At 39.5% G+C, this 26,093-nt stretch overlaps 4 protein-coding genes across 4 annotated transcripts; 1 reads left to right on the forward strand and 3 right to left on the reverse strand.

Moving 5' to 3' along the window:
- Positions 1–610: 610 nt before the first annotated feature.
- LOC310944855 (gamma-aminobutyric acid receptor-associated protein) lies at positions 611–3,713 on the reverse strand. Its single transcript, XM_083910697.1, has 4 exons — positions 3,479–3,713; positions 1,944–2,022; positions 1,730–1,848; positions 611–1,600 (listed from the first exon to the last, which is right to left on the reverse strand). Exons 1-4 carry the CDS (start codon positions 3,566–3,568, stop codon positions 1,520–1,522), a joined length of 369 nt encoding a protein of 122 aa, XP_083766823.1. The 5' UTR covers positions 3,569–3,713; the 3' UTR covers positions 611–1,519.
- Positions 3,714–5,886: 2,173 nt separating this feature from the next.
- ctdnep1a (CTD nuclear envelope phosphatase 1a) lies at positions 5,887–14,130 on the reverse strand. The gene is made up of 8 exons (XM_083910707.1): positions 13,991–14,130; positions 11,078–11,144; positions 9,571–9,689; positions 9,229–9,300; positions 8,822–8,938; positions 8,554–8,665; positions 8,102–8,186; positions 5,887–7,056 (listed from the first exon to the last, which is right to left on the reverse strand). The coding sequence occupies exons 1-8, from the start codon at positions 14,093–14,095 to the stop codon at positions 6,996–6,998; spliced, it is 738 nt and encodes a 245-aa protein (XP_083766833.1). The 5' UTR covers positions 14,096–14,130; the 3' UTR covers positions 5,887–6,995.
- A 1,649-nt stretch (positions 14,131–15,779) lies between these two features.
- Positions 15,780–17,648, reverse strand: elp5 (elongator acetyltransferase complex subunit 5). Its single transcript, XM_083903748.1, has 8 exons — positions 17,344–17,648; positions 17,204–17,264; positions 17,050–17,130; positions 16,725–16,936; positions 16,399–16,574; positions 16,228–16,323; positions 16,045–16,145; positions 15,780–15,951 (listed from the first exon to the last, which is right to left on the reverse strand). The coding sequence occupies exons 1-8, from the start codon at positions 17,396–17,398 to the stop codon at positions 15,843–15,845; spliced, it is 891 nt and encodes a 296-aa protein (XP_083759874.1). The 5' UTR covers positions 17,399–17,648; the 3' UTR covers positions 15,780–15,842.
- A 168-nt stretch (positions 17,649–17,816) lies between these two features.
- Positions 17,817–22,690, forward strand: phf23b (PHD finger protein 23b). Its single transcript, XM_083885874.1, has 5 exons — positions 17,817–18,325; positions 19,528–19,559; positions 19,665–19,757; positions 20,160–20,778; positions 20,963–22,690. The coding sequence occupies exons 1-5, from the start codon at positions 18,298–18,300 to the stop codon at positions 21,154–21,156; spliced, it is 966 nt and encodes a 321-aa protein (XP_083742000.1). The 5' UTR covers positions 17,817–18,297; the 3' UTR covers positions 21,157–22,690.
- Positions 22,691–26,093: the final 3,403 nt, after the last annotated feature.

Below are 26,093 nucleotides of genomic sequence, written 5' to 3' on the forward strand. Positions count from 1 at the left end.
AAAAGAAATGTATGGTTGCATACCCTCCTAAAATATAAGCATAAGTATTTTTTTTACTTAAGTACTTATATATTAGGCCTAAATATATGGACATTTCAAAAAAGACATAAGATAAAATGTTTTGGGGTTTTTTACATTTGTATTTTGTACTGTTTTTTATACTTTGTATGGTGACCTTAAGTTTCCTGAAAGGTGCCTATAAATTAAATGTAGTATTATGATTATGATAATCCTAATTATTAATATTATGATTATAATTACAATCATAATTATTATTATTATTATAAGGCCTATAACTTGACAAGCAAAAATATAGGCCCTATCTTAAGCTGAACCGGTTTCCAGTGCATGGTAAGCACAACATGGAAAGGATCAGCCACAGTAGCTGATATGATAAGGCACATACCGGAAGAAAAGCTGAACTTAAACAATTGTTGTGTGTTGATCACATATCACATTGTGTCCTCGAGGACAAATATTTAGGTTAGTAATGAAGACAATGTTTGGTATTTCTGGAATATTCGCTCTCACGGTGGAAAACAAGATATTTGTTGAACTAAAGCATGACACAATATAGGTTAGAATATTAAATAAACACAAGAAACACAGATAGATTTTTATCACATTTTATCATGTATGGTCATGAGTGGAGAGAAAGAGCCAGTAATGCAGCTGTATACTGAGTTCAAATCGTATTTTCTTCTTTTAAAAAAAGGAGACAACTTAAAAAAAAAAGAAATTGCAATCAGCTTTACAATACCTTCAGAAATCAAGCCATCTAAAATTAACAATAATAACAACATTAATCATAATAGCAATCAACAGAATAGTCTTACCACTGAAAGCAGAGGATGGTTGCTTTTTTTTTTTTTTTTTTAAGTCTGAATTCTATTAGACTCCATGCTCAGGTCAGATGCTGGGCAGCGCACTTAACTGTCATTTCACAAACTTCAGTTATGGTTGAGTTTTTAAACACATGATGCAAGCTATTCCAGCCACAGAAGAACTGCTGCAAAACAGTTTCCTTTACTCTGCCAGAGACAACATTATCTGCCTTCAGTTGTGGTTGCTGTTAATCTACTACCCTAAACTCAAAAGTACTTGATCTTCGGTCAACAAAAGTGGACAGCCAATAACTATTTCTATTGTCAGTAAGAGCTGACGTGAACTCAAACACAATGCCTTTCTTCCCTTAACCCTTGAATAACTAATTTAAACCTCGTCCTAACATAATTTCCTTAATTTTTCTCGGATTTATATGATCAATTATGATACTAGAAAAATAACTGGCCACGAGACCACCCAAGTTTTTACTGAAAAGAAAGGAGGCAAATATAATTCAGACTGCAGAATAATAAAGACATATATGGATGGGAGAAGGGTAACGTATGGGTGGTGAAAGTGCATCTGACATATTTACTCTGGGAACTCTAGGCTGCTGAGCTGGATTTAATATTTAAATGAATGCATGGTGGAGGTCTCAGAAATGTGGGTAGTGGTTGGGGGGGTTGGGGTGGGATCAGATTTCCCTTTGGCTGTTCCCATACACACTCTCATCACTGTAGGCAATGTAGAGGAAAAAGTCCTCTTCATGGTGCTCCTGAGAAAGAGATGGAGGGGGGAGGGGAATTATGTTAGTTACGAGATCAAAAACGTAACGTAAAAACAAGATCGCTACATGAAATGACATAACAGAAGAAGCCCTGGTCAGCGAGCGAGTATGACTCACCTGGTACAACAGTCCCATAGTAGCTGAGGTGGGTGGAATGACGTTGTTTACAAAGAAGAAGAGAGCATCTTCAGCTCGCAAGTGGATTCTTTTTCGAATGAGGAAGTAAAACTGGCCCACTGATTAAAAAAAGGATTGAATTTAGAGAATATAATTTAATGCCTTGGTACAAAAACAAACAATTAATAATAAAATAATGATAATAATAATTCACCTGTCAGGTCAGATGGGACAAGGTATTTCTTCTTGTCCAGATCTCCTATTCTGGCTTTAGGGGCTTTCTCCACGATTACCTAAAAATGAATCATTAAGAGTTACTGTACATCATGTTCTGATGAATCTGGTGCATGTTCCACTGAACATAGCCTTTCTGTGAAATGAGAAGAAGATCCAAAGTTCAAATTTCACCTTCGCCTGAAAGAGGAACTGAGAATATGTCAAATAATCACCATTTTACAATCAATTTTTTACTCCCCTTTGTGACAATAAAATTATTAGCTTTTGGTTTGGGTGAAAAGTCATTTTTGTCTGATGAATGTCTTAGAGGCATCTATTTGGTGCCAATATGTTGATCAAAAGCAATAAAAATAATTTAAGAGTGATAGCAGCTGTGAAATAAAAGGCAGGTAACTATTATAGAGACAAATTAAGCTTGTCATACAATTACAGTTTATTGATCAGAAGGGCTGGGCAATAAAACAATATTTATTGCGCAATAACTGATAGCAACAGATTTGTAAAATGTTACCCAGTTTCACAATTGTTAATTGATTTCTAATTTTAAGGGAAAGTTGAAAAGACCAAAATTAGATTAACTGATATTTATCACGATAGACCTGCATATCAACAGACTTGAGCATGCTTTAAATAGATTAGTGCTTTTATCGTAGTAATGCATTTGGCTTTATTTTCCAGCTCTATTTGTGAGCAGTTTCCAGACAGACAATGTTGTCAGGTCAGTCTGAGCAGCAAAGTGACAAAGGTTGTGTGATCTACATAATACATCCACAAGAGGCAGAGCGACGTAAACAAGTGCTCTGTTTGTTGACACCAACTATTTTGAGGCGCACTGCCATTACACTTTCAACATACAAACCAAAACTACTCACAGCTGCACTTATATCCAACAATATAAGTCTATAGCCTACTCACTTCAGACTACTTGACTACTTTACTGGCTTTTATTTCTTCTCGACACAAACAAAAATTAAAGACCATCATTTGTAGTTTTGAGGAGAATGAGGAAGACCTCCCGGGGTTTGAAAAATTACATTTTCCTTAAAGGAATATACAAAATAATAATAATAACAACAGGTGACAGTTCTATGTTATTTCCCCACAATTAAAAAAACAAAAAACAAATATAAAACAGAATAACACCATTACATGTTTAATACCTAAATATCAAACTTTAGATTAACTTCTTTTACTCAGGAAGGGATTTTGTTAGTTTAACAACGAGGAAATTTCTTATTTATTAACAATAGTCTAAAATACAGGAAGGATTACACGCAGCTCTTGCTAGCTGGCCTGTTCAGCGCGTCCGAGATTATTGACCAACATCTATCGATTTCTAACATGACAGTTCACAAATAGAGAATGATGCGCAAATAAACAGTTGGTCTGCATAGTTACCCTGCGTTTTACAGTGTGGATATCAAAATAATTATCTGAAAGAGACGACCGTCGAGCTAGCCGTCAAATTGCTAACAACACGGATCGAGAGAGGAGCTAACGTTAGCTACTTACTGGTACCCTGTCCGGATACTTCTTCCTTATTTTCTCGCCCTCGGACCGTCTTTTCTCAAAAGGATGCTCTTCTTTGTATTGGAACTTCATCGTTAGAAGAGATGACAGACAACAAGTCGGTCACTCCGCGATTTGTGAGAGATCGGTTTGGCGCAAGGAAGAGCTGAAATTCGCTGACACACACGACAAAAACAAACGATGCTAACTAGCTTTAGCTCGCTACAGCTGTTTTCCTAGTGCGATTGCGGCGGATGGATACAATAACAACATGACGTAGATGACAGTCTAGTTCGCAGGGCGTGCTTTTAGCTATCATGTAGAACATTAACCTATATTTGTATGGAACTTATCTACGTGCATTTACATAACATTCTGTGTTTTAAATTACACAGACTGCTACGTTATTTCCCGTGGTACTATTTTATTTTGATCAACCACTGCGGATAAAGACGTAGGAATGGGCGGTGAAGAGGCATCTGTCCTTGTCATATGACCGAGGCCCAGCAGCGTTAGCAGCTGCACAGAGAAGGAAACACCAAAACATGTGATAATTCACTGTGATTTTGGCTCCGCAGCTCAGTGTTAACTATAATCTGAGCTCATATATATCTAGTGAAATGGAATAGTGAAAAAATTATATTTCAAATTAAAATTCTGCTTGTTTTATAATCGTTCATGCTTTTAGACCATGGAGCAGTGAGCCTGTCCAGCCTCATCTGTGCTGTTCTGTATTTTATGATGACATCCATGACAAGGTGCATAAAAAAACATCATGTAAAGTATAATGATACCTTAAAGATGATTGAGTTCTAAGTATGGGCAACAATTAGCTGATGAAAAAGCTTCATATGAACCCCATATTATCACTAATATGTGAAAGGAAGTCTAGCTTCTCCAAAAGGATTGTGACTTTTATTATATTGCTTTAATAGTTTTTAATAATATAAATCACTTTTTTACACACAGACCAAATTGAATTGCCAACTTTCACTTTGAAAGACAGAATGATGTATTTAAAATACTAAACGGTTCCATTTCCTACTTCCTGAAAAGTCACTAACCTGTGTATTGCGCAAGTGTCCAACAGCTCTGACTGGGACTCCCGAGTTGCTCATGTGACCATGGCTGCGGTACAACTCATTCGTGAGCTGCAGGCATGTGATGTGTTTGGGTTTTTTTTTCTTCTGTGCAATGTTACATTTAGTCAGACTGTATCTACAAAATCTATGAAATCTGAAAATTTGACAAGACACAGAGCCCTGACTGTGAAACCACATATTTCACTTTCAGATAAGCTGGGTCAAGTCCATCACAATTAGTTTGACAATGTTAAAGCCTTGGATCATATTAAAGTTAAGGTTTCCATCATACAGCCTAATCTTATCTCTTCCATGTCAGGGACTCTAGATAGTAGGTTACACTCTGCTTTAGATTAGGATATAATGTGCTGAATCATTGGTGGATGAGATGATTTCAAACTCCCTGGTTTGGCAAACTTATTTTTAGACGATGAATAGTTACTGGCAAGTGCTTTAGGTCAACCTGTAAAGTGTGCAACAAAGCTTCGCACGGCAGCTATCGATTTGTGATGGAGTATAAAATAATACCAAGTACTTCTTCCCTCCAACAAAACACAAACCTTCCATCGTGATATTTCAAGGTGTATTTAGCAGAGACGAGACAATCTGACCTCACCAAAGCCTGGTGAATTTCAGGTTCGAGTCACAATTCTCTCCACATATAATAGTCTGGGAAGAAAACATCAGGCAGCCACACCTGGATATATTTATATCATTAATGCAATAGGATCAGCAGATGTTTCAGTCTAAAACGTACGTGTAAGAAATACCATATAGCAAATTGATCAAATTAAACAACGGCATAAAATGACCGGTGAGTCTTCTGAAAAAAATTAATTAAATATACATTTTGTGTGACATTTACTAGTAAGAAAGGGTACACATATCACCATGTACACACTCAAAATAGAAGTTGCACACATCTCCAGTGGTGCTGCAGAGTGCATTTATGGTGCAAAACCTATGTAGATTCCTTCAGTATGGAGCAAGCACGACACGCATGTTCATTGCTAATGCTGATTCTGGAGGGAATACTTTCAGAGAAGCAGATGTAGATATCTTATCCCTGGAGCAGTGTGGGACTACTGAAGGGACCAATGCAGTTTCCTGTTACACCACACAAGGGCAGCAGATTATCAAAAAGCTGGTCTCTCCACAGTGAAGTTAAATCAGTTAGAAATTTGCAAAATAAGAAACAAACAAATAAAACAAGCTGGATAAAAAGTGGCCGATACTGACAAGTGTTTTATTAATAACACAGACCTGGAGACAGAGCCAATAAGAAGCCACTGTGAGCCTTAACAAGACTGACATTGTTCAGAAGGCATTTTAAAGACATAGGGGTCTAATAGTTGAACCCATACATTAAGGGGAGTGGGTAAAAACTGAAAGGGGGAAAATCCTCAAATTTGAATCAAATACAAAACCAACTGCAACAAAAACCAGAAGGGGCAAATTTAAGTGCAATTCCTATTAGATGAAATCAGGTTGGCATCAAATAGTAGTGGGGAAAGAGCAAAATGAGTCATGGTATGCAGATGTCACATTATTATATATCGTGATAACAGATAAACAAATAATATATGGAAATGTTGCACAGCAGTCCATATTATTGATAGAAGCTGTTCTTTTTTTCCCCTCACAACTCTTCAGTCAAGTCTTTATCACCGAGTCCTGTTGGGAGCTTTGTGCAAAGAGTGATGTTGTGGCTGAGAAAATTAAAAACTGATAGACTAGTTGTCCAGGAAAATGCCTGTGAGCGGTATCCATCAGCTACTTCATGTAAGATGATCCGTTCTTGTTTAGGTGACAAAAAAAACATGTACCTTCTGGAATCAATGAATCAACATGGGGGGGTGTGACGATCTAAAAAACAGGTGGTTTTTCATTTACCTCATTAATTTCTGTCAGAATATTAAATTGATGAGTTGTTGCTCAAGTGCAAAGTCTGGTCACGATGGAAAGGGAGAAGAACTGATGATGAAGAACTGTCTTTGTTGGTATGCTGATCCCTCTCCCCCCTCCAAATCTTCAAAAAGTTTAAAAAGGACAAACAAACTCAGCAAGCATTCTTCCGAATCACGTACACAAGCTCACCTCCATACAAACACAGTCAGTATCAGGAGCTATAAGGCAGAGAGGCTCCATTTTATTTTGAAAAAAAAAAAAAATACAAATAAAGAATCAAAAAAAAAAGGAAAAGGAAAAAAGAAAAGAAGCTGGCTCTCCCCCCTCTCCAGTATTTTCTGGGCTCTGGTGATCCCATACTGTTCATTCCATGTGAGGCGGTCGCCCCAACCCTCATGTCCTCAGGACACGTGAGACGACTGACAGAGGGCTGGTGGGTCGTCTGTGTGGGAACGGTGGGCAGGAAGGAAAGAAGCCAGCAGAGAGGAAGTGGCTGGTCAACAAGTCCCAACCTCTCTTGATTCAGCCAATCACCAGAGTCGGTGCTGGTGGAGGTTTCGACTGAGGACGGAGCGGACATCAGCAGTAAACCTGAGAGGAAGACAGAGGTCCACTGTGTTAACATTTAGGAGAGTCCAATTATACGATCTGTAAGTGTGTAACCACTTTAAAATAGAAATTGCTTCATAGCCTTGGAATAAGCCTCTTGTTTGTACTTAAAGGGGACATGTGATACCCTATTTCTCTGTGTCTGTGCTATGCTTTGGTCAAAATACTGTATGGATGAAGCACCACAGCAGTTCAATCACCCTGCCAAAACAGCCCTGTTCAGAATGCTCTGTTTAGTAGTATATCTTTAGGTCCACCTTAAAAACTAAAATAAATGAAATTTAAGGGACAGGAAATGACATCAGCCACAGAGGCTACTGGGAGCTAACAGCAGTTATCATTTGGAAAAGTGATCATTTGCAGGCTCTAGCAGGCACATTGCCGTTATATATAACATGTATCCACTGGACAGATAAATCCTGAGGCTGGAAGTTTGTGTAGAACTCTGTGCTGCACTGTGGAGCCAAGAATAGAACTTTTTGCAGACTTCGCGGACTTCCAGTTTTCAGATACCATTGTCCTCGCCAGCACTCTCGCATGTTTTACGGACAAAGCGGAGCTCTGCTAGACAACTCCAGGAATTTAGCACATTGTGATGTCCCAATGAGTGTGGAAGTCAAGAACGCGTGTTTCATCTCCTGTACTTAGACTGAGGAGGACCACAAAAACATGAGTGAGTCATCTTTTTTCACACTTTGCAGACTGATAGGACCTCCAGAGTCCCAAATATAAGGATATAAATGATTAAAAAGTTGATTTTGTATATGTCCCCTTGAAGGTAAGGGATTTTGCTTCCATGATTTGGTATGCTGTCATGGGAACATCTTGAGGCACAATATTATAAGCAACATGCAGAATAATGTCAGTGAGGTGGTGCCGGCAGTCATCTTAAATGCTGCCAAACTGCATTTTTAATGTGTTAACATTCTCTGATAACTAAAATAATGTGTGCTTAGTTGATGACCCGAGTTCATGTGAACAAAGAAAACAATGAGTTGAAGTGTTTGCGCTCTGTTAAGTGTTTTACCTTAGTGCATCCAGCATAGGCAGCAAGTTAAGAAGTGCTGTGTCACTAGGGTCGCTGAACCAGGACTTGATGGGTATTGCATTGTCTGGAGGGTAGAAGGCCAAGTCAGTCGTGTCAGAGGAACAGACAAGAGTGGGATTTTTATGCTGCGTTGTTAAAGACACCGCTGAGTGTTAGAGGAGCTGCAGAGTTAATGTACTTGTTACAGCATTTACAATACAAAAGCTTTGTATGAGAAGAAAACCGCTTTGTGGCTTTTGCGCTCCATCACAAGATGATGTGTATAAGATTGAACCTGATAAATCATTAATTAAAGGGACTCACTAAATTAATTTAAAAAAAATAACAAATAAACAATTTATGGCTGTTGTTTTATGCTTATTTGAGACAATGCAAATAGAAAAATATAAACACAACAAAAGCAGGTTGCTGAAATGGGTGTTAAATCTTACCTGGATGGTTACGATAAGCACCAGGCGAGTTGTCCAGGATGACAATACTGGACAGGTCATTGTGTACTACAGACAGGTCTTTAATATAACTACCTAGATCCAATGTACAGTGCTGGAAAGAGAAACAAAAGGAGAGTCCGTGGCACCATCAAAAAAGAGCGACTGAAGAGATTTCAAAACATAAATTGGCAGAAAGGAATCAATCAGTACCATTTACAGTATATAAATGTGTATAAACACAGCACTACTGCAGGTTTTTGAGCAATACCTGTCTATAGTATCTGCGTCTCAGGATGTTCCTGTTGTTGTCCAGTTTGTCTGCCACCGCTGAGCCGTAAATCTCCATACTAGCTGTAAAAACCACCAGCTCATACCACTGGCTCACCTGTGCACACACACAGAATATGAAGGACACAACAGTGTAAGAACACAACGTCAGTGCTGCTGAGTAGGTCTCAAAGGAGCATTGTCCAAAGCAAATACAGGTATGTGTCATTGGGTTGTGAGTGAGTGGTGTACAATGGAGAGAGAGACTCAACAGATGACAGACATAATAAATGGTTGACCTGAGAAAGACTCAGCAGAGAGAGATCTCATGTTCACACAGTGTGCTTTTAGCGCGTTAATCTAGGACTCAACAACAGACAGTCATGCAGAGCAGTGACAGATACTCACCACTTCTAAAAAGAAGTCAACATGTGGCCTTTTATGTACAAAGAACCTGACTGGGTGCTTATCAATGACGACCTGCATTGGAAGGGAAACAGAGGAGCCCAGTTCATTTAGACGAAGCTGCTGGTTAACCTGGAATGTATGAAACATGTAAATACCATTTATCTGCAAGTAGCAATTGTTTTTCATATAATCGATTAATCTGAGGATCATTTTCTCAATTAATTGGTTAGTTGATTGATCCAAAAAATGTAAAAACATTTTTTTTTAAACACCATTAACCCATTAGTCAGTTATCAAAATATTAATATAAATTAACAGTTGCATATGTGTTACAGCCCTTACCTTCAGAATGAAGTCTGGCGGTGTTCCCGCTTTCACTGTGGGTCTGAGGACCCCGTCATGGTGAGAGTGGATTAGTGTCTCATCCAGGTCCAGAACCAGAATCTTCCTCTTTACTGCATCTGAAGTTAACCAGACAATAACTATTATTGTACAGTAGATTTTTTACACACCAAACTTGCATGTACATACATGAAAAAAACAAGCCTCATTAGTGGGAGAAATAAGGTGCCACTCAAGGGTTCAGCACCTTGACTTGGCAGGGCAATCGTTTGGAATCGTTAGGTTGTAGTTAAGTATGGACACAGATGTGATTTGATCACTTTTCATGAACAGTGCACACAGTCTGATTGAAAATAACTGCTTTAAAAAAATAAAACAAAAAGAATAATCAGATTTGTCCACAGTCTTACGAAGCTTTAAGACCGTGCCGTGTAAAACAGAACAGCTCATGATTAAGAGAGGTTTTTTCCTTTCAGGTTATTTTAAAACACAAGGATGCATTCCCTATGCATAACAATCTTCTGTTCTATCAATGCAAGTAACAACAGTTGAGGAATCGGTCTTTTAGAGGAGATTGTGGCAGACGCTCAAGATGATGTTGCTTGAGTGATTTCAAAGAATGGGCTTTTAAATGTCTCCTTCGTGTCTCTATAGAAATGAAAGGAGGCTCATTCAGAGTGCACACACACCGGACCGTGCTAGTATTTAATGGGATTCGAGCATGTGCCATTTCCTCTCCACTTCCAAACTGCAAACACGTCCAGTTGCTTCTAGAAAACAACAGTTCAAACATTGAATACAATCATTTACTGTGGCATTTCACACGGCACATTTAAATGTAAATATGAATGCGTGAAGTGGAAATAAATCTGGCATCCTGTCAACAGAAACACACTTTTATTCTCATTACTCGTTTGGATTTCTCTTATAATGGTGGAACAGTTTATTAAAAAAGTCAGTAGCATACGCCCACATTAATTGACAAAGCACAACAGGTTTATTGAATCAACTGAGAGCAAAAACAGAGGCCAAGTGCGGTTAACATCTTGCCACGTGATCCACCTAAATAAACAGAAACGCACAAGAGGATAACGCAAAGACATGGCATGAAAATAACAGTCAACAGCTTGTCTGAGTTTCCTCATGTGGAGGTGGTGTGTCACAGGAGTCTGGCTGAGACTGTTTATTTTCAGCGAGAAAAGGAAAGTCCAGAGGAAAAGGGATGAACTGAGCACAAGAGTGCATTGACTCGATGCCGATAAGTCAGCATAATCGCTTCTTCCTGGAGAAACCTGTTCAACCTCTACTCAAATGTCCTCATAACAAAAATGTTATAATGGTGTCTTCAATCCACGCCATCTATCTAATATTACCAAAAACAAAAAAGCAACTGGCAAAAATCATGCAGTAAGTATATTCCTATGTATTTCTTGCATTTTCCTATTTCCACAAGGGCCCCAACAATTTGGTTGAGTGGATATTGTCATGAAAACAACCGTGTACTCACTGAGTCTGTTTTTGGAGATAGGAGACAGAGGCAGAGTGTCGTATCGCACCGTCTGATACTGGATTATCTGCAAAAGAACAAAGCACACGAGACAGTCAGACAACGCTATTTTAAAAACATACGTAGTCTTTTCATCTCAGTACAGGTGGGGAAAAGGGGGAGCTGCAAGTTTTGCACTCAGTGCTGCAAAAGCTTCTCATTTCCTCCTAAGTATCTGTCTTGTGTGATTATTTTAAGCAAGAGGTGAATCATTCGGGGGCATTAGTGAAGGGGCTTTATGTCACTGTTACTCAGGCAATCTATAGGCCAATTACCAAAAAAAAAAACACAACTGAGAACTAACTGCATTAGAGCAAGCCAATTTTTTGATGAATGGTCAAATACTGAAATCCTAAACCCTGTATATTTCAGCTGGTGATATCAGATATCGGAAAAAGAATGATTCAGTTCGATTCAAAAACCCATTGTTAAAATGTGGAGCAAACACAGTTGGAATTGTATATGTTCTTTCACTGGTTACGGCAAGATGGTAAATGTATTGAGAGTGAAATAAGTTGTTAACAAGCTTGGTAGTGTAAAAACGACTGTACTGAACCAATATCTAGATTAGTCGTGTATCGTCAAGGTTATATTTTTGCTGGCTTTCAGGAATTAAACGGAGGCTTTTCCCTCTTACTTCCTTTCTCTAATCTGGTCGGACTAACGACAGAGTGGCTCCTTCCCAGTGCCACTCTTGCCCAGGGGCTCTGCACTTTTCTTCCCAGGGCTATTTTTATCCCCCTCAGCTGTCAGTGGGTGTCAGTGGAGCATGGGGGGCACACACACACATACACAGAAAGGAAGACTTGCAGGGGGACTTTGAGCCAGTGGGACTGCTTGGTACCTAAGCATTGAACAGGGCCTCCCCCCTCCGTGTGCCCTCCCACTGCTGCCTGGCAGAGTAAGCTTGGGGGAAGTCTACTGGTGGTGGCAGCAGCAGCAGCAGCTGCTGGGCACCACCGGGGGGACCTCACCCTGAACGTCCATCTGGACCCCGAGCCTGCAACTGAGACTGTCCTTTAACACAAGTACTAAAACTAACATTTCAGTTATTTCTCTCTAACCTGAGCAAAAGGTCAAACATTTCCTAAATAATTATCAAATTGGAGTAAGTACCAGGATACTGGTAAATAATAGCTAGCATTTAGCGCAGACATTAACAATTGAACTAATTGGCTAACAATTTAAATAGCTAATAGTTTCAGCAAATTCTCCATACACTGTACAACACTGAAGATAATAAGCACAGCTGTAACATTGTTGACAGTGCAATTAATAAAACAGCCTTCTCATCATCTTTGTACGCACAAGAGCATACATGAGATCATGATCTGGTCCTAATCCTAAAGTTTTGGATCGGGCCACCTCATGAAGGGTGGACAGAAGATATGTTGATGTGCACCTGATTTACACTCAACCAAAGAGTTACTAAGGCTATTAAAGCTATAGAACCGAGGTAGGCACAGGCCATGGTATTTTTGGTGTCTATAGCGGCTACATAAAGCACTCTCTGGACCACGATGTTGTTCCAGTGCATCACCAATTATAAACAACAAAGCTGAAGTGTGAGTGAGAATGAGAGGGTGAGAACGAGAGGGTGAGAACGGTACGCACTCTGTGCCCGACATAATCCCTCTCAATTTGGACATAACATGGACTGGACTACTCGCTCTCAGGGCCTGTTGACGACTCGCAAGTGTTATTGCCACACAACAAAATGCAGACAAACCCTGATAACTGAAAGGTAATTGCGACTGCACACGAGACACTCCTTAAAACTATATTGGCCTGATACAGAGCGAGAGTCGAAGTCCACTCCTTACTACACCGCTAACACATGTCTATTACCGACAACCACTGTGTGTGTCAAAGTTACTTCTGACACCTTACATGCCATATATTTATGAGTGAAGGTGACCTGCAGCCTTGTGTCTGGGTGCATCTTGAATCCAGCCAGTGGATGTAGGAAGTCTCTACTTTGCAGTGTAGCTGGATGAGCCATTCATTATAAAACAGACACCTAAATACATTAAGATTGCAATCCACTGATTAGTCGACGCTAAAAATGTGAATAAATGTTTGTTATTTACCGAGAGGCAAGTTTTACAGGTCAGAAGGTTTGCCGTCTTAGTAACGGAAATATTTTTGGTAGACAACCTGAAGTATTAGCAGACCTGTAGAGCTGAGAGACCAATATTTACAGTGATTAATCATCATTTTCCATCATATTATGATGAGCAAATGGTTCACGAATGAACTATAAAAAAGGATGGCTTGCTAACTAAGAATTAATTAAGGTCTTTGATTAGAGACGATGCATTTCAATTCCGTGTGTTACTTTATGTACCACTTCTATTTCTTGCATGTGTGCAATCGTTGATATATTTCAATTGGATACTCTGACACTGTCCAGACAATTAGTTGGAAATGCTGTAGGAGAATTGTTTTTCTGTTCATTTAATTCTCTCCTGCATAAATTTGACATAGCCTTCTTATATTAGAAAAATAGAAGTATTGAGGAGCATCTTTACTTGGCAGAATGCATCACTCATATAGAAATATTTAACTTGTTCATTATGCGGCACTGAAAATGGATGTAGCTCTCATGGAAAGGCTGATCGCTCAGACCACAGGCAAAAGTGGCATCGCTAAATAAATGTTTGTTATTTTAAACTGCATTTTCTGCAGGAAATGCATATTTTCAAGTCTAAAGTTTATAAACCCAAATAAGCATGACAGATGCATTCAATGGGGGAAAGTGGTCACTGGGAGCCACTTCTGCGGACAAATATTAGAACATTAGGAGCCATAGCAACGAGAGCCATAACTTTGCTCACTTGTCACAGTAACACAACAAGGGCCAACAAGTCTCACCGTCCGTAGGTGCTTCCTGAGGATGTACATAAAGAGGCCCCATATTCTAGACGTCATGCCGAGAAAAGTGCGGATGCCAAGTAAACAATGCCGGGTCTTCAGCATGTTGATGAGCCCACACAGACCCCACAGTCACTCAATCTTTACTTTCAGTTCCAAGTTGTTTGGGGGGGTAACTGCAGAGGGAACTTGCCTACCAGTGACTCAAAATCCGTCTTTAGCCACAGTAGCTTTTCAGATCATCAAGAGGCCAAGCAAACGTGTGAGTACCTCGCTCTGCACACTTGTGGCACAGTTATCGATAATGAATAAAGTGCATTCTCACAGTCACTGTGAAAGACAAACGTGGACGTGGGCAAAGGAGAAGCTGCTGCACGACGGCTACTGTCGCATGGACATTAGCACGCTGCTGCGGCTCCTTCTGCTTCTTCTTTGGCGTTTGGCGGCAGCCAGCATTCGTACCGTCGTTCGTCTTCTCTTCCTTTCTTTCCGATTTACACCAAAGGATCACAGGCGTTAATGTGGGCAGCTAATTAGGCTAGCTCGGGAGCTAGCTGTCTAGTACCAACTAACGTTAGCAAGTAGCCGCCGAGCTACCGCTAGCTCGACGGGGTGACCACCTTGAACCTTGGACAAAAATACCCAGAAAAAGCGGTGGAGCCGTCCGTTGACAAGCACCGGTTCAGTGCGACTACACTCTGCACCGCGTCCGAAAAGAGACAGCTTTACTGAAGTTGCTAAAAGTCCAACCGGCCCGGTCAAAATCAGTTTGTAGTCCAGTGGAAATCCGGAATGAAACTGCGAGCCGCCATCGCCGCCTTGCCGTCACTTCCGCGAGGAACCGCGGGGTCGCGCGCAGCACGTCCACGTGGAAAGAAAATAAACAGACGTGCACGAGCAACGATGGAAATCCACTTTAAAAAAAGTCTGTATAACAAGAAAGCAACTATAAATGTGTTTTAGTTATATTATAGGAAATGCAGGTATGTGTCACCTTGTAGATATATAGCAAAACACTAAGTGATACAGTGTATTGAGTTAATAGAATGTTCAATTCAGTGAATACAACTTGAATTAAAAAAAGAACATTGGAAAGATATCAGACTATATGGAATGTGTGTGGAACGTTTACTTTATTTGCATTTAATTCCTAAATTCAGTCTATATTTGATTGCCTTGGTGATATCTGTATCATTTTATCTTGCTGTGACAACTATGTCTGTGCTAAAAATAAAATGTAATAAAAAATATATAAATATAAGAACATAGCCCAGAACTATACAAATAATTTAATTAAAGCTATGGGGACATCCACCATAGCTATACATGCAATAGGGAGTAAAACATTAAAATGCTACATGAATATTTATTCAACCAACCAAAAATAATGTGCACACATGGTGGATGTGTACAGCTTCCCTAAAGTGTTCTATGTTAGACCGCAGAGGTGATGTAAAGTCTTGTTTTGTGGCAAAAAAAACATTTTTTTCCCCCTGTGTGAAACCAGGTGCATGATTCTTCTTGAAAAGGTACTATGCTTTCCCATTGTTGTGGACACTGCCATATACTGTAACACAGTTTAGTGCAGACATCTTTAACATATGAGGAAATGGAGATGGTTGTACATTAAATGTACAGCAAAAAAGTATATAAAAACAAACTTATGTTAGAAAGTAATTTTATTTTACAAGGAAAAATATATATACAATAAGGTAATCACTGATATTTTGAAACTGTGATCATCATAGGTATTCAATTATATTTCCAAACTCCATGAGATGGTGGTAAGGCTTTGAAACTGCACTGCTATTCAGTGGCAAAGAGTATATGAAACATGGTCCATGGCCAAATCCTACACATCAAGATCATCATCTGGATCCTCCTGATCATAGTCGTCGTTGGCATCAGGCTCATACAATATTCGTCCTGAACCAAGGCCTGGGTGGAGCAGAGCTGTTTTCCTGAGGATAAATAGAACACATTGTTTTTTTTTTAGATTGTTTAAAGTCATATTTAAAACATTTTAAATGAACTATAATAGAAAAGATGCTCACTTCTCTTTGCTGAAGACAAAGGGAAGTGCAAGTTTCTCTTTGGCTTCACGCTCTGTGTCAGATAAGCGAAGATTGAAGGTCAAGTTTGCTGTTGGGTCGGCCTAAATAAACACACACACAAAAAGTTCAGTCTTGCTATATATATTTGTTAGTGTTATAAAATACATATGTTATATATTTCACCTCCTGTTCCTCAGTGTGTGGCTGTTTGAGTCCACTTTGGCTGTACTTGCTCTGCACTATGAGGGTAAGATCTTCTTTGATGGTGAAAATCTCCTCCTGACAACAAATTCAGTTATAGTATCAAGAAAAGTGTAGAAAAAAAAAATTGACATTCAAAAGTTAAGTGCTTACATTTTGCATAACCTTCCCCGACTTTGAGCGCTTTGTTATTTTTGCCACTGCTTCATCTCCATTTATTCCCGGTACAACAGTGATGACTGAAGTAGCCAAGTGGCATACACTTCCCACAGTCCCTCTCTGATGCATATCTGCATGCAGCACACCAATGATAGTTCTCACAGCTCCCCCTAGATAAAACACAAGATAGAAAAACTTACATCATGGAATGAATGCATCTTTATATAGTTTCACTTATATTATATTTTACAGTCAATATTAAGGCTTGGATGTCTTCTTTATTCATTTAGAGAATCTGAATAAAATATCACACTGACTACCTTTTTTAAGTTGCTGGAGAGTCTTGCAAACGACTGAAGGACTGACATGCCTCAAAATCCACGAAAGAGAGTCGATTACCAAGGTAGCAACCTTGGCGTGTGATGTTTGCTTTACCAGATGTGTAATTTCCTCCAAATTGAACTGGTGAACTGTGAAAGCTGGATGATCGGTCCAGCCAAGGGGGTCGGTAAAAGCATTGTGAAAGTGTAGCCTGAAACATAAACACATCAAATTTAATAGGGAAACTAATAGGAGAACTTGATAGGGCTGAATTAAGTGTACATGCATAGGTTGGTATTCATTTTATCATGAATCTGAAGTTACCTCTGAGTGGTTGATTCTTTTAATCCATCTCTCAGTTCATCCTCACTGACGTCAAAAGCAATGACATGGATATCTTCATCCCTGAAGTCACAGCTCAAATTAGTGTTATTTTAGTAGCATATATTAAAAACACAGACATGTGTTCTTTTAATACCTGTTCAATGCAGCATTGATGAAGCTCTTCAGGAGGTGTCGACCAGAATAACTAGCAGAATCTACCAATGTAAGTAGAAAATTTAGAAAATCATCATACCACTTCGTTTCAGATACTTAACATATGTGTTAAGCGTTTACCTTGTATGACGAGGAGTCCTCCCGCATCAGTCCCTTGCCATATCTCAGGCAACATTGTATTATATAAATAAACTAAAAGTCAAGATATCAGCTAGTTAGCATGCTGCTAACACAGAGCATACAGTAACATAACCACTACAACGTAACATAAACACTACACGTATAGAAATTAATGTAAAACATAATACATATCTCAAAGTAAAGGACTGCCACTGCTGGTTGTCGCGGCAAGTTTCATTTCACGGAAAATTAATCCTTTACAAATCCAACATGTTTCGCCGACACAGCGTGTGTTGGGCAAACTAAAAAAACTCAACACCCCAGAATGCATGGGAGATACAGTTCAGCCACACTCACTACTGGAGTACTGACACCGCGATAAACTACGTTACCCAGGATGCATCAGAAGACAAACTGCGCTGGCAGCATCAAGAGGTTTCTGCCGCGCGCACGGACGAGACCGTGCGAAACTCCAGTCGTTTTGTATGCAAACCGCGAAGAAACGACAAACTTAATCCGCGAAGTTACAATTATGGACATACGTTTACCACCAGTCGCGTTAACCTAACGAATTCGACAATATGTCTTTTTTTAGTTTCGATTGTTGTTTTAATGACGCATGGAAGAAAATAGAGCTTTGATTTCTGTGCGTTAAAGGACAGGAATTAGTATTTTGTCAGGCTAATCACAATTCAGAGGCGGTAGGATTTTGGTGCGTTAATATTAGCTGCTGTGTTGGGATACTACAACTCCGATCGGAGAGTGGAGAGGTTTTCTTTTTGGAGAATATCGTCTTCAGTTTTACGCGCCCTTGGCTTACTGTTGCTGCTAAAGTTGCCGGGGCGGTAGGGTGCAGCCACGCCGGGGAAAAGCACAGCTTGACGGCCGCTATTCTCCGGCTAGCTCGCCTGCTGCTTCTGTTGCTGGGATCGAGGCCTTGTCGGTGAGGCGACAATGCTTGACATAATGTCCGAACACCAAGGTACGTTTGACTAGTATCATTGACACCGAGTCATCTGTCGACGTGTTCCCCGTTAATGCAAACCTGATCGCTGCATATGTCTTTCTGTCAACTGTAATGGTTATTAAAACGAATTACCTAATCCAAGTTGTGACTAACGTTAATGTTACGTTTGGTTGCGTATGCAATATTAAGAACATGGTTTGCTCTTGTTAACTTAAGTGTTGCAGTTGAAATGTAAAATATGTTCAAGTGCATATGTATTATTCACTGTTTTTCAACATTAATGCTAGTTTCTAACCTTAAGTTAATCTTAATTGCAGTCAGGCTGGTTTGTTATAGGTAGTTGGGCGCCGTTCCACCTAGCTTGACGGTAGTAGCCCAATGGCTAACATCACTCAACCACATACCTGGAAAAACTTTAAAGTTTGTCCATTTCACATTAGTTTGTTGTTGTTGTCACCGATAAAAAATCAATTTCAACACCAACCAAAACTTCAACGTTGACAACACAGTTGATTTAGCTTTGTCCATTGCTAACATAAAGCTAGCATAGCCACCGAGCCTCCCACTTCAATTTCAAGAAAGCCAGCGTGATTAGCTGGTTAGCACACGGTAACTCTTTGGATACATTTATTTAGCTATTGGCAATTTACAGTTGTCCTCGTCGGGTTTGAATGTGATTCGGAACAATACACTGGGCTTTGAGAACCATTGTTGCTCTTTTATATTTAAACGCGTTAGCTTCCACTCTGAAATGTCAGCTAACGTTAGCATGCTTTATCCAGACGGCACGAAACGACAAACTGAACGCCTGACAGCACAGTTCTTAACCATCTTAACTACTCGTTAAACTAAGTATTTATAGCTATTGACATCAATTAACCGATGTCAGTGATCGTTGTCGAAAGAAATAGCCTGACTTGGCATGAAGTTCAGGCAGTGATCGAGTGACACCGGTTGCGGTTGTTGGTACCTTGCTGAAGCTAACATGGAATAGAAAACTTACTTATTTAACCATCAACCTGTATCATTTATGGCAGGTCAAACAAACGCACAACTGAACACCATGTTTCTATGACACTTACAACGCTATAGAGTCGTGTTAGCAGCAAGCTAATGCTAGCTGAAGCCCACTCGCGTGCAGCGGTGCCCCAGGTGCTTTTTGTGTTGGTTCCTTTGCTTGTTACTTATCAGAGTCGTTTTCTTTCTTTCTCGCACAGATTCACTGTTGACGTGTAAAACTGAACCCCTGGTGAGTACCATACAATATAACTGAAAACATTGTGTATCTTATTCTGTGTTTTTCCTTTGAAGTTGAAGATAGTTTAGATTTTTAACTTGTGTCTCTCTTCTGTAGCCACCAGAGAGGAAAAAGCGGACAGTTGAGGACTTCAACAAGTTCTGCAGCTTTGTCCTGGCATATGCTGGTTACATCCCAAGTCCAAAAGAGGTAATCCAATTCAGTTGTCAACATGGTAGTTAGAATTGTGCTACATCCACATGACATTTTCAAAGATAATGTGTCCAAATAAGTCAGTTTCACCTTGGTATCAAAGGTAACCTGTTTCTATACAAACATGCCTCCAGTTATATATTATTTGATAATTCAGGTACACACGGCATGTGTGCCACTGTAAATTTTAAAAAGTTAGTAGTGCAACTACTAAGAAACCACCTTGATTTTTTTTTTTTTAAATGGAGTGAGTGACATTTTCAAACTGGATGACAGGCATATCTGTAGTACAATTAATGCATTTTTAAATGAAAAGACATCAGTGTGGATGTAGTCTTGGGTATTGGCCATCTAGCAGAAGTGTGGAAATATAATTCTTATTTTTTTGCTGGCTTATAGGAGAGCTCATGGTCCCCAACATCATCCAGCTCTGCACACAGTTCAGGGCTGTCGGCAGATGGAGGTGGTGGAGGCAGCAGCAGCTCCATGGGTAACACGTGGCCAGACGGGAGCTCCGACATCCACACCATCCACACGTTTGTTCGAAAAGCTCGAGCAAATAAGGGCAAAAATATTCGCCGCATGCACTCTGATAGCAGTCTGCTGGACAAAATGCGCCTTAAAGACTCTCTGTACGAGAGCCAGGTCAACACAAAGGCAGAGCGCAAGAAGGACAAAAAACTGAAGAAGTTATCGCTTGGCTCTGCTATGATGACAGCAGACAGTGGCAGCAGTGAGGGCGAGAAAAGGGCCCGCATCAAACGCAGCAAAAACTCAAAACAGCCAAAAGCAAAGAAGCTCAAGAGTCCAGCTGCTCAAAGTGAGACAGACTCAGAGGCACGGCACACGAACTCAGAGGTACGACCCATCAGAGAGGACCTGACGGTGCACGGGAGCTCCACGCCGACCATGCAGGGCCTGGGGAAGATGCAGCCAGACGACTCCATCAGGGAAGCAGACATGAGCTCCAGTGAGGGGGAGACTTGGATCGCAGATGAGGACATCATGGTGGAGTCGGGTAGGGAATCTTTATATTTTTCCTATAATGTTCAAGTTTTATAAAGTGTCTGTTTGACTCTTATGTTTAAATCTCATACTTTTAAGCAATTTTTGCTAATGCCTTTGTTTTAAAAATAAAAAATGCATATTGATGCCGCTTATCAGCACAAGTGACTAATTTAGTGTTTTCTTCATGGACGCAGGGGATGATTCATGGGACTTGATCACCTGTTACTGTGGGAAGCCATTCGCAGGGCGGCCGATGATCGAGTGCAACCAGTGCGGCATATGGGTGCACTTGTCGTGTGCGAAGATCAAGAAGTCCAACGTTCCCGACATCTTTTACTGCCACAAGTGCAGGGACACACGACGGTCGGGACACAAAAAAGACACTTAAAGGCGAAGAGGACGGGGGAGAGAGACGAGGAGCGCCCAAACCTCTTCCTTTTTTTTTCTTGTCCTGACTCTTGTTTTCTTTGATGCCTGCAGCCAAAACAGCCTAAATTATCATCTGGATGGCAACTGTATTGTCAGTTTATAGACTTTATTTTGACAATCAAATCCATTCTTATTTATCCCTCTTTTTTTCCTTTGTTTTAATTCTAGTCTCTTTTTTTTGGCTACCATGAGAAATTGAAAAAAAAAAAGACAACAGGGACAGCGGAGAATCATTTTAGTTTGTTACAAATTCACCCATATATCGATTGGCTATATTGTTACCAGCAATGTGCACAATTTCACATTTGCTCTCAAATTCAACATTTTGAGAGGGAAGTTATTCCCGATGTTGACAAATTGGTGAACATTTCTATCCCTCTTTTAGTATCCTCATAGTTTCAGTTAAAATCTTTTTTTTCCTTGGCTTTAAATCAGTGACAGATTTCCACACTGAATCAACATATAGCCTAAAATATGTAAAATGTCTTTCCTGTTTGTTTAGAGGTAAGTCATATTGCTAGATGGGCAGCTCATATTTCTTTTCATTGTGTTTTGGCGATTTACATGTTTAACTGCATTTGTTTACGTTACGTTAGTGTAAACTAAGTTAGCTTCTTTTTTTTTTAATTGGTCGTCGGTGGATAAAAAGGAAAGGATGTAGACACCTCACTCCTTAGATTTCGAGTAAGTGATCTTTGAATTTATTGATTCAGCTAACACTTTAATATTTTGGCGTCTGCAATTGCATCTAAATTGCTAAATGTTTAAAATTGCACACAGACAATTCTTTGAGCAGGGCACTTTTTAAAAAATATAAACCCAAATACCATCTCCAATGCATTTATGGATGGTACTGGAAGTATGGTGAGCTACAGTTGACGAAGTCTGTACTTGGCCTGTAGCTGTGTACATTCTTGATTTAGCGCTTAATGTTTCTCCCTGTCTGGCTTGTTAATCAATCATTAATGGCCATTTTCCATGAACAACATTTACATTGAAAACTGTTCAATTTTGATGTTTTTCGTTTCATGTAAGGTTATTGGTTTTTTTTTTTCTTGTCGATGAGGGCGTGGTAACATCGCTGTAGGACAAATGGTTTGGCAGTGCTTCATGATGTCAAAATGGCCCAGAGACTTGTTTATGAAAGGTTGTAAAATATTTGGTTTCCTATTTCATATAATTGTTTATTTCTTAGACTTCTGAGAAGCGGGTTTTAGAGACGCGCCTGAGTCGGAGAAAGGAAATAAGATTGTCTCACATCGAGAACGGAGTAGTGTACAGAAAATAAGTTGAGGCCGCGTAGATTGTGGCGTTTGTTTATGTTGTTTGGTTTTACCATGTGCTTTTTCTTTTATTTGTGGGAGAGTCTTGGTAAGTCTCCAGTAGCAGTTGCACTCTCTCTACAACTTTAAACTCTGTGTACATATCCTGTTCTTTGACAACTGTACATACATGAAAGTGAAGAGAGAAAATACCCAAGCAAAAATCTATATTTTCTGCAGTCTGATATTGTTTTCTTTGATTGTAGCTTGAAAAATTAAAGTCTTTGGGAACATAAAGTTGGTTTTCCGAGATCCTTTTAATTCACATACATTCAATAAAATACTAGTTTAATACACAGTTTATTAGATAAGCGCACACAGCAATGTGTTTGTCATGTTTGGGTCTTCTACCAGTAGGGGGAGGTGGTTGACAAGAATCTCAGTTGCTTGCAATGCATGAGTTGAGAGAATAAATACAGCACATACAGAATAATAAAATCCATTGTGGAAAAAAATAAAACAAAAGCTCAGCTGTTGACTTTTCTATTTAGCCCTAGTAATCCTCCCGGAACTTGTTAGGCTCGTCCTGTAACACAGAAGGGTCAAACGCTCAGTTCCTTATACAGTACAAAACAAGGACTACATGAATTATTAATAAAACATCATTGTTCAAATCTGTGGTGGAGATTCTAGAAATGACTCCTAACATTATTCTTTGTGCAAAAGAGAAACAACAAGTAATCTAAGAAAAAACAAACCCATTCTATATAGACACAATCAACAGTTTAATTTTAGTTTAATTTAATTTTCCATTCACCTTAGGGTTTTGGACACTGGCCATTTTAAAGCTGCCAATGGTGTCCAGAGGAGCAACCTTCCTCCTGTAGTCATGGCACAGAGAGACAGATTAGTCCAAACATCAAGTTACATTTTACAAAATATAATATTCTTGCAGTCCAATCCAAATTGTGTGATACTAGGTCTCATTTGTCCTTACCTCTTCTCGGTGGCTTTGCGGTGATGGTGATGGTGAAGGAGCTGGGGCTGGTGCTGCCGATCTGTCGGGACGAGGAGAGTCTCTGAAGGAGAGGGTCGACCGCTGGCATCCCTGCCCACGTCCCACGCGTCGCCCACAGAGAGGTCTCCCAAGTCTGTGTGTTCAGACAGGCGGTAGAAGAGCTCTTCTTCTGGCCAGCTGACTTCCTGCAGAGGAGAATATCATCATTATTATAACCAACAGATACACTGACATGATTCATTTGTTTGTCCTACCCTTTTGTTTCTGGAGCTGCTTGGCAAGACAGCAGCAGAAATCTCCTCCAGGAGCAGATAAAGAGCCAGGATGGACAGCGTACACCTCAAGTGAAGCATCTGTGCAAAAAAAAAAAACGATGGATGGATGGAAATTCAAGCATCCAGTAGCAGTAACATCCATTGAACATATACATACATTAGAGTTAACTTATAACACAGTAACCATACGCTGAGATTGACCGGAGAGAAAATGTGTACAGAGAAATCAAAGAAATTAAATTAAACATATGAAAGAAAATTAATCATTTAGACTTAGACTACTTCCTTTTAATGTCATTGCACAGAAAACACAACAGTGGATGTCGTTGCTTGGCAACCGGAAAATAAAACCCTAAACCATTTGCATATGATTTAAATATGTACAGAGAAATTAAAAATGTGCAGGAGTTAAGACTCAGTTTTTTTTATAAGTTAAAAACAATTTCTAATAAATGTTATATTTTTGAACAAATCAGTTGTATGTAAGGCTTAAAATGTTTTTCAAAAGCAATAACGAGATATGGCAAGTTTAAACAGAAAGTTATCATAACTTAAACTTTAGCTCACCTTTAATCTTCAGCTCTTCTGTAGAGTTTTGCTCTCAAAGACCTTGGTCTGGTTTTCCAGTGCAGGCTTCTTCTGAGCCACTCACCACTCTGGAGGGTATTTGTAGCCACGATTCTAGGGTGGGTTTATATGATGGGACGACCAAGGGCTGTTTTGTCTAGGTGTGTGTGTGTGTGTGTGTACACAGAAATTCTAATTACATCTGCCTACGCCTTGCGGCATGGCATTGTCATCATTAGCTTCAAATCTCCCAGAGCTGCTCATACGAGATTTTAAGTGCTGACAACGTGCCTCGACACACGTACAGACGCACTCATGCACACTCACCCACTCCCACTATAACTTTCCCACTTTCCTTACAGCATGGACGAGGAGCGATGGAACAATGATGTTTGAGGCTTGTAATGGGCAAAACATCACTTTCAACTACTTTATATGCTTTTGAATTTCATTATTTTCTACTGTATGATTGCTTATAGTTTGGTTATATTATTGTTTCAAACCTTGCAAAGAAAGCATTTCTAACCTTGTTTTGAAACACACTTTACAAATAAATGTAGAGCTAAAAGCTAAAGTACCATCATATCAAGTCATTTTCACTGAGGGCCACATCAGCATAATGGTTACCCTCAAAGGGCCAGATGTAACTGTCATACAGAATAAATGTAACTAAATGTAACCAAATAGAATGTAAAAGGTAACTACTCCGTAACATATTGCTAAATAACTTTCTGTATTTATTATTTATTCAATTTCAGTCGCCGCATGACGCATATACATACAATGATACACTGCAATCTAGTGGCGGTGCCGTCATGCATTGTGGGAAATGTAGTTTGTGGTCAACGCACGCCTTAAAGCAGCATAGACCTATTTTAACACAGATTTTTAGGAACCAATTAATCACTTGCGGGCCACATAAAATGACGTGGCGGGCCACATCTGGCCCCTGGGCCTTGAGTTTGACACGTGTCTTAATGCATGCAAAACAATCAGAACCCTTACTTGCACTTTAAATAGATACGAATTTAAAGAAATCAGAAAATATCGTATGTTCATAGTCATAAAATACTTATATGGACCAAATGATTGCCATGATTTCACAGGCTTTAACTGTGATAATGCTGTATCTTTGTGTTTTAGTGTGACATTACCATCGATGCAGCTATTACAGGAAAGTCCTCCAGTGCAGTGGTTCTCAAACTTTTTATACCAAGTAAATTGGCCGAGCAAAGTCAGCTACAGACTTCTCTCAGGAGGCAGATGTATTCCCAATAAGATCATTTGCTCTGTCATCATCCTCCTCTTCATCACATATACTTTTACACACAGGATTGGCTCCAGTTCCCCCCACGACCATCATGTGGAGGATAATGACATAGAAAATGGATGCATGGAATACTGCTAAATCACAGTTATACGGCTTAACTGTAAAGTGACAATAAAACATTCATTTATGCAGGGTAATCTTGCTCAATCACAGCAATGCACTGTATGACATTATTACTGTGAAGTTACAATAAAATAAAACGTTACTAAATCATACGGCAGTTTACAGTAGTACAGTAGTTTATTATGAACCGGTATAGTATATTATAGTATAGTTCATTTTAGTGAAGGGTATTACCATTATAAATGGATTGTGTAGATGTCCTATGTTCACATTAATCTACCATTGTAAAAGAAAACAAAACTTTTTTTCAATGAGCAATGGCATACTTATTAACATATTAAAAGCCATTTTTGACTCACTCAAAGAAATAAGAGATATTTT

Source organism: Microchirus variegatus (assembly GCF_963457635.1).
Source record: "Microchirus variegatus genome assembly, chromosome: 2".
Lineage (NCBI taxonomy): Eukaryota > Metazoa > Chordata > Actinopteri > Pleuronectiformes > Soleidae > Microchirus > Microchirus variegatus.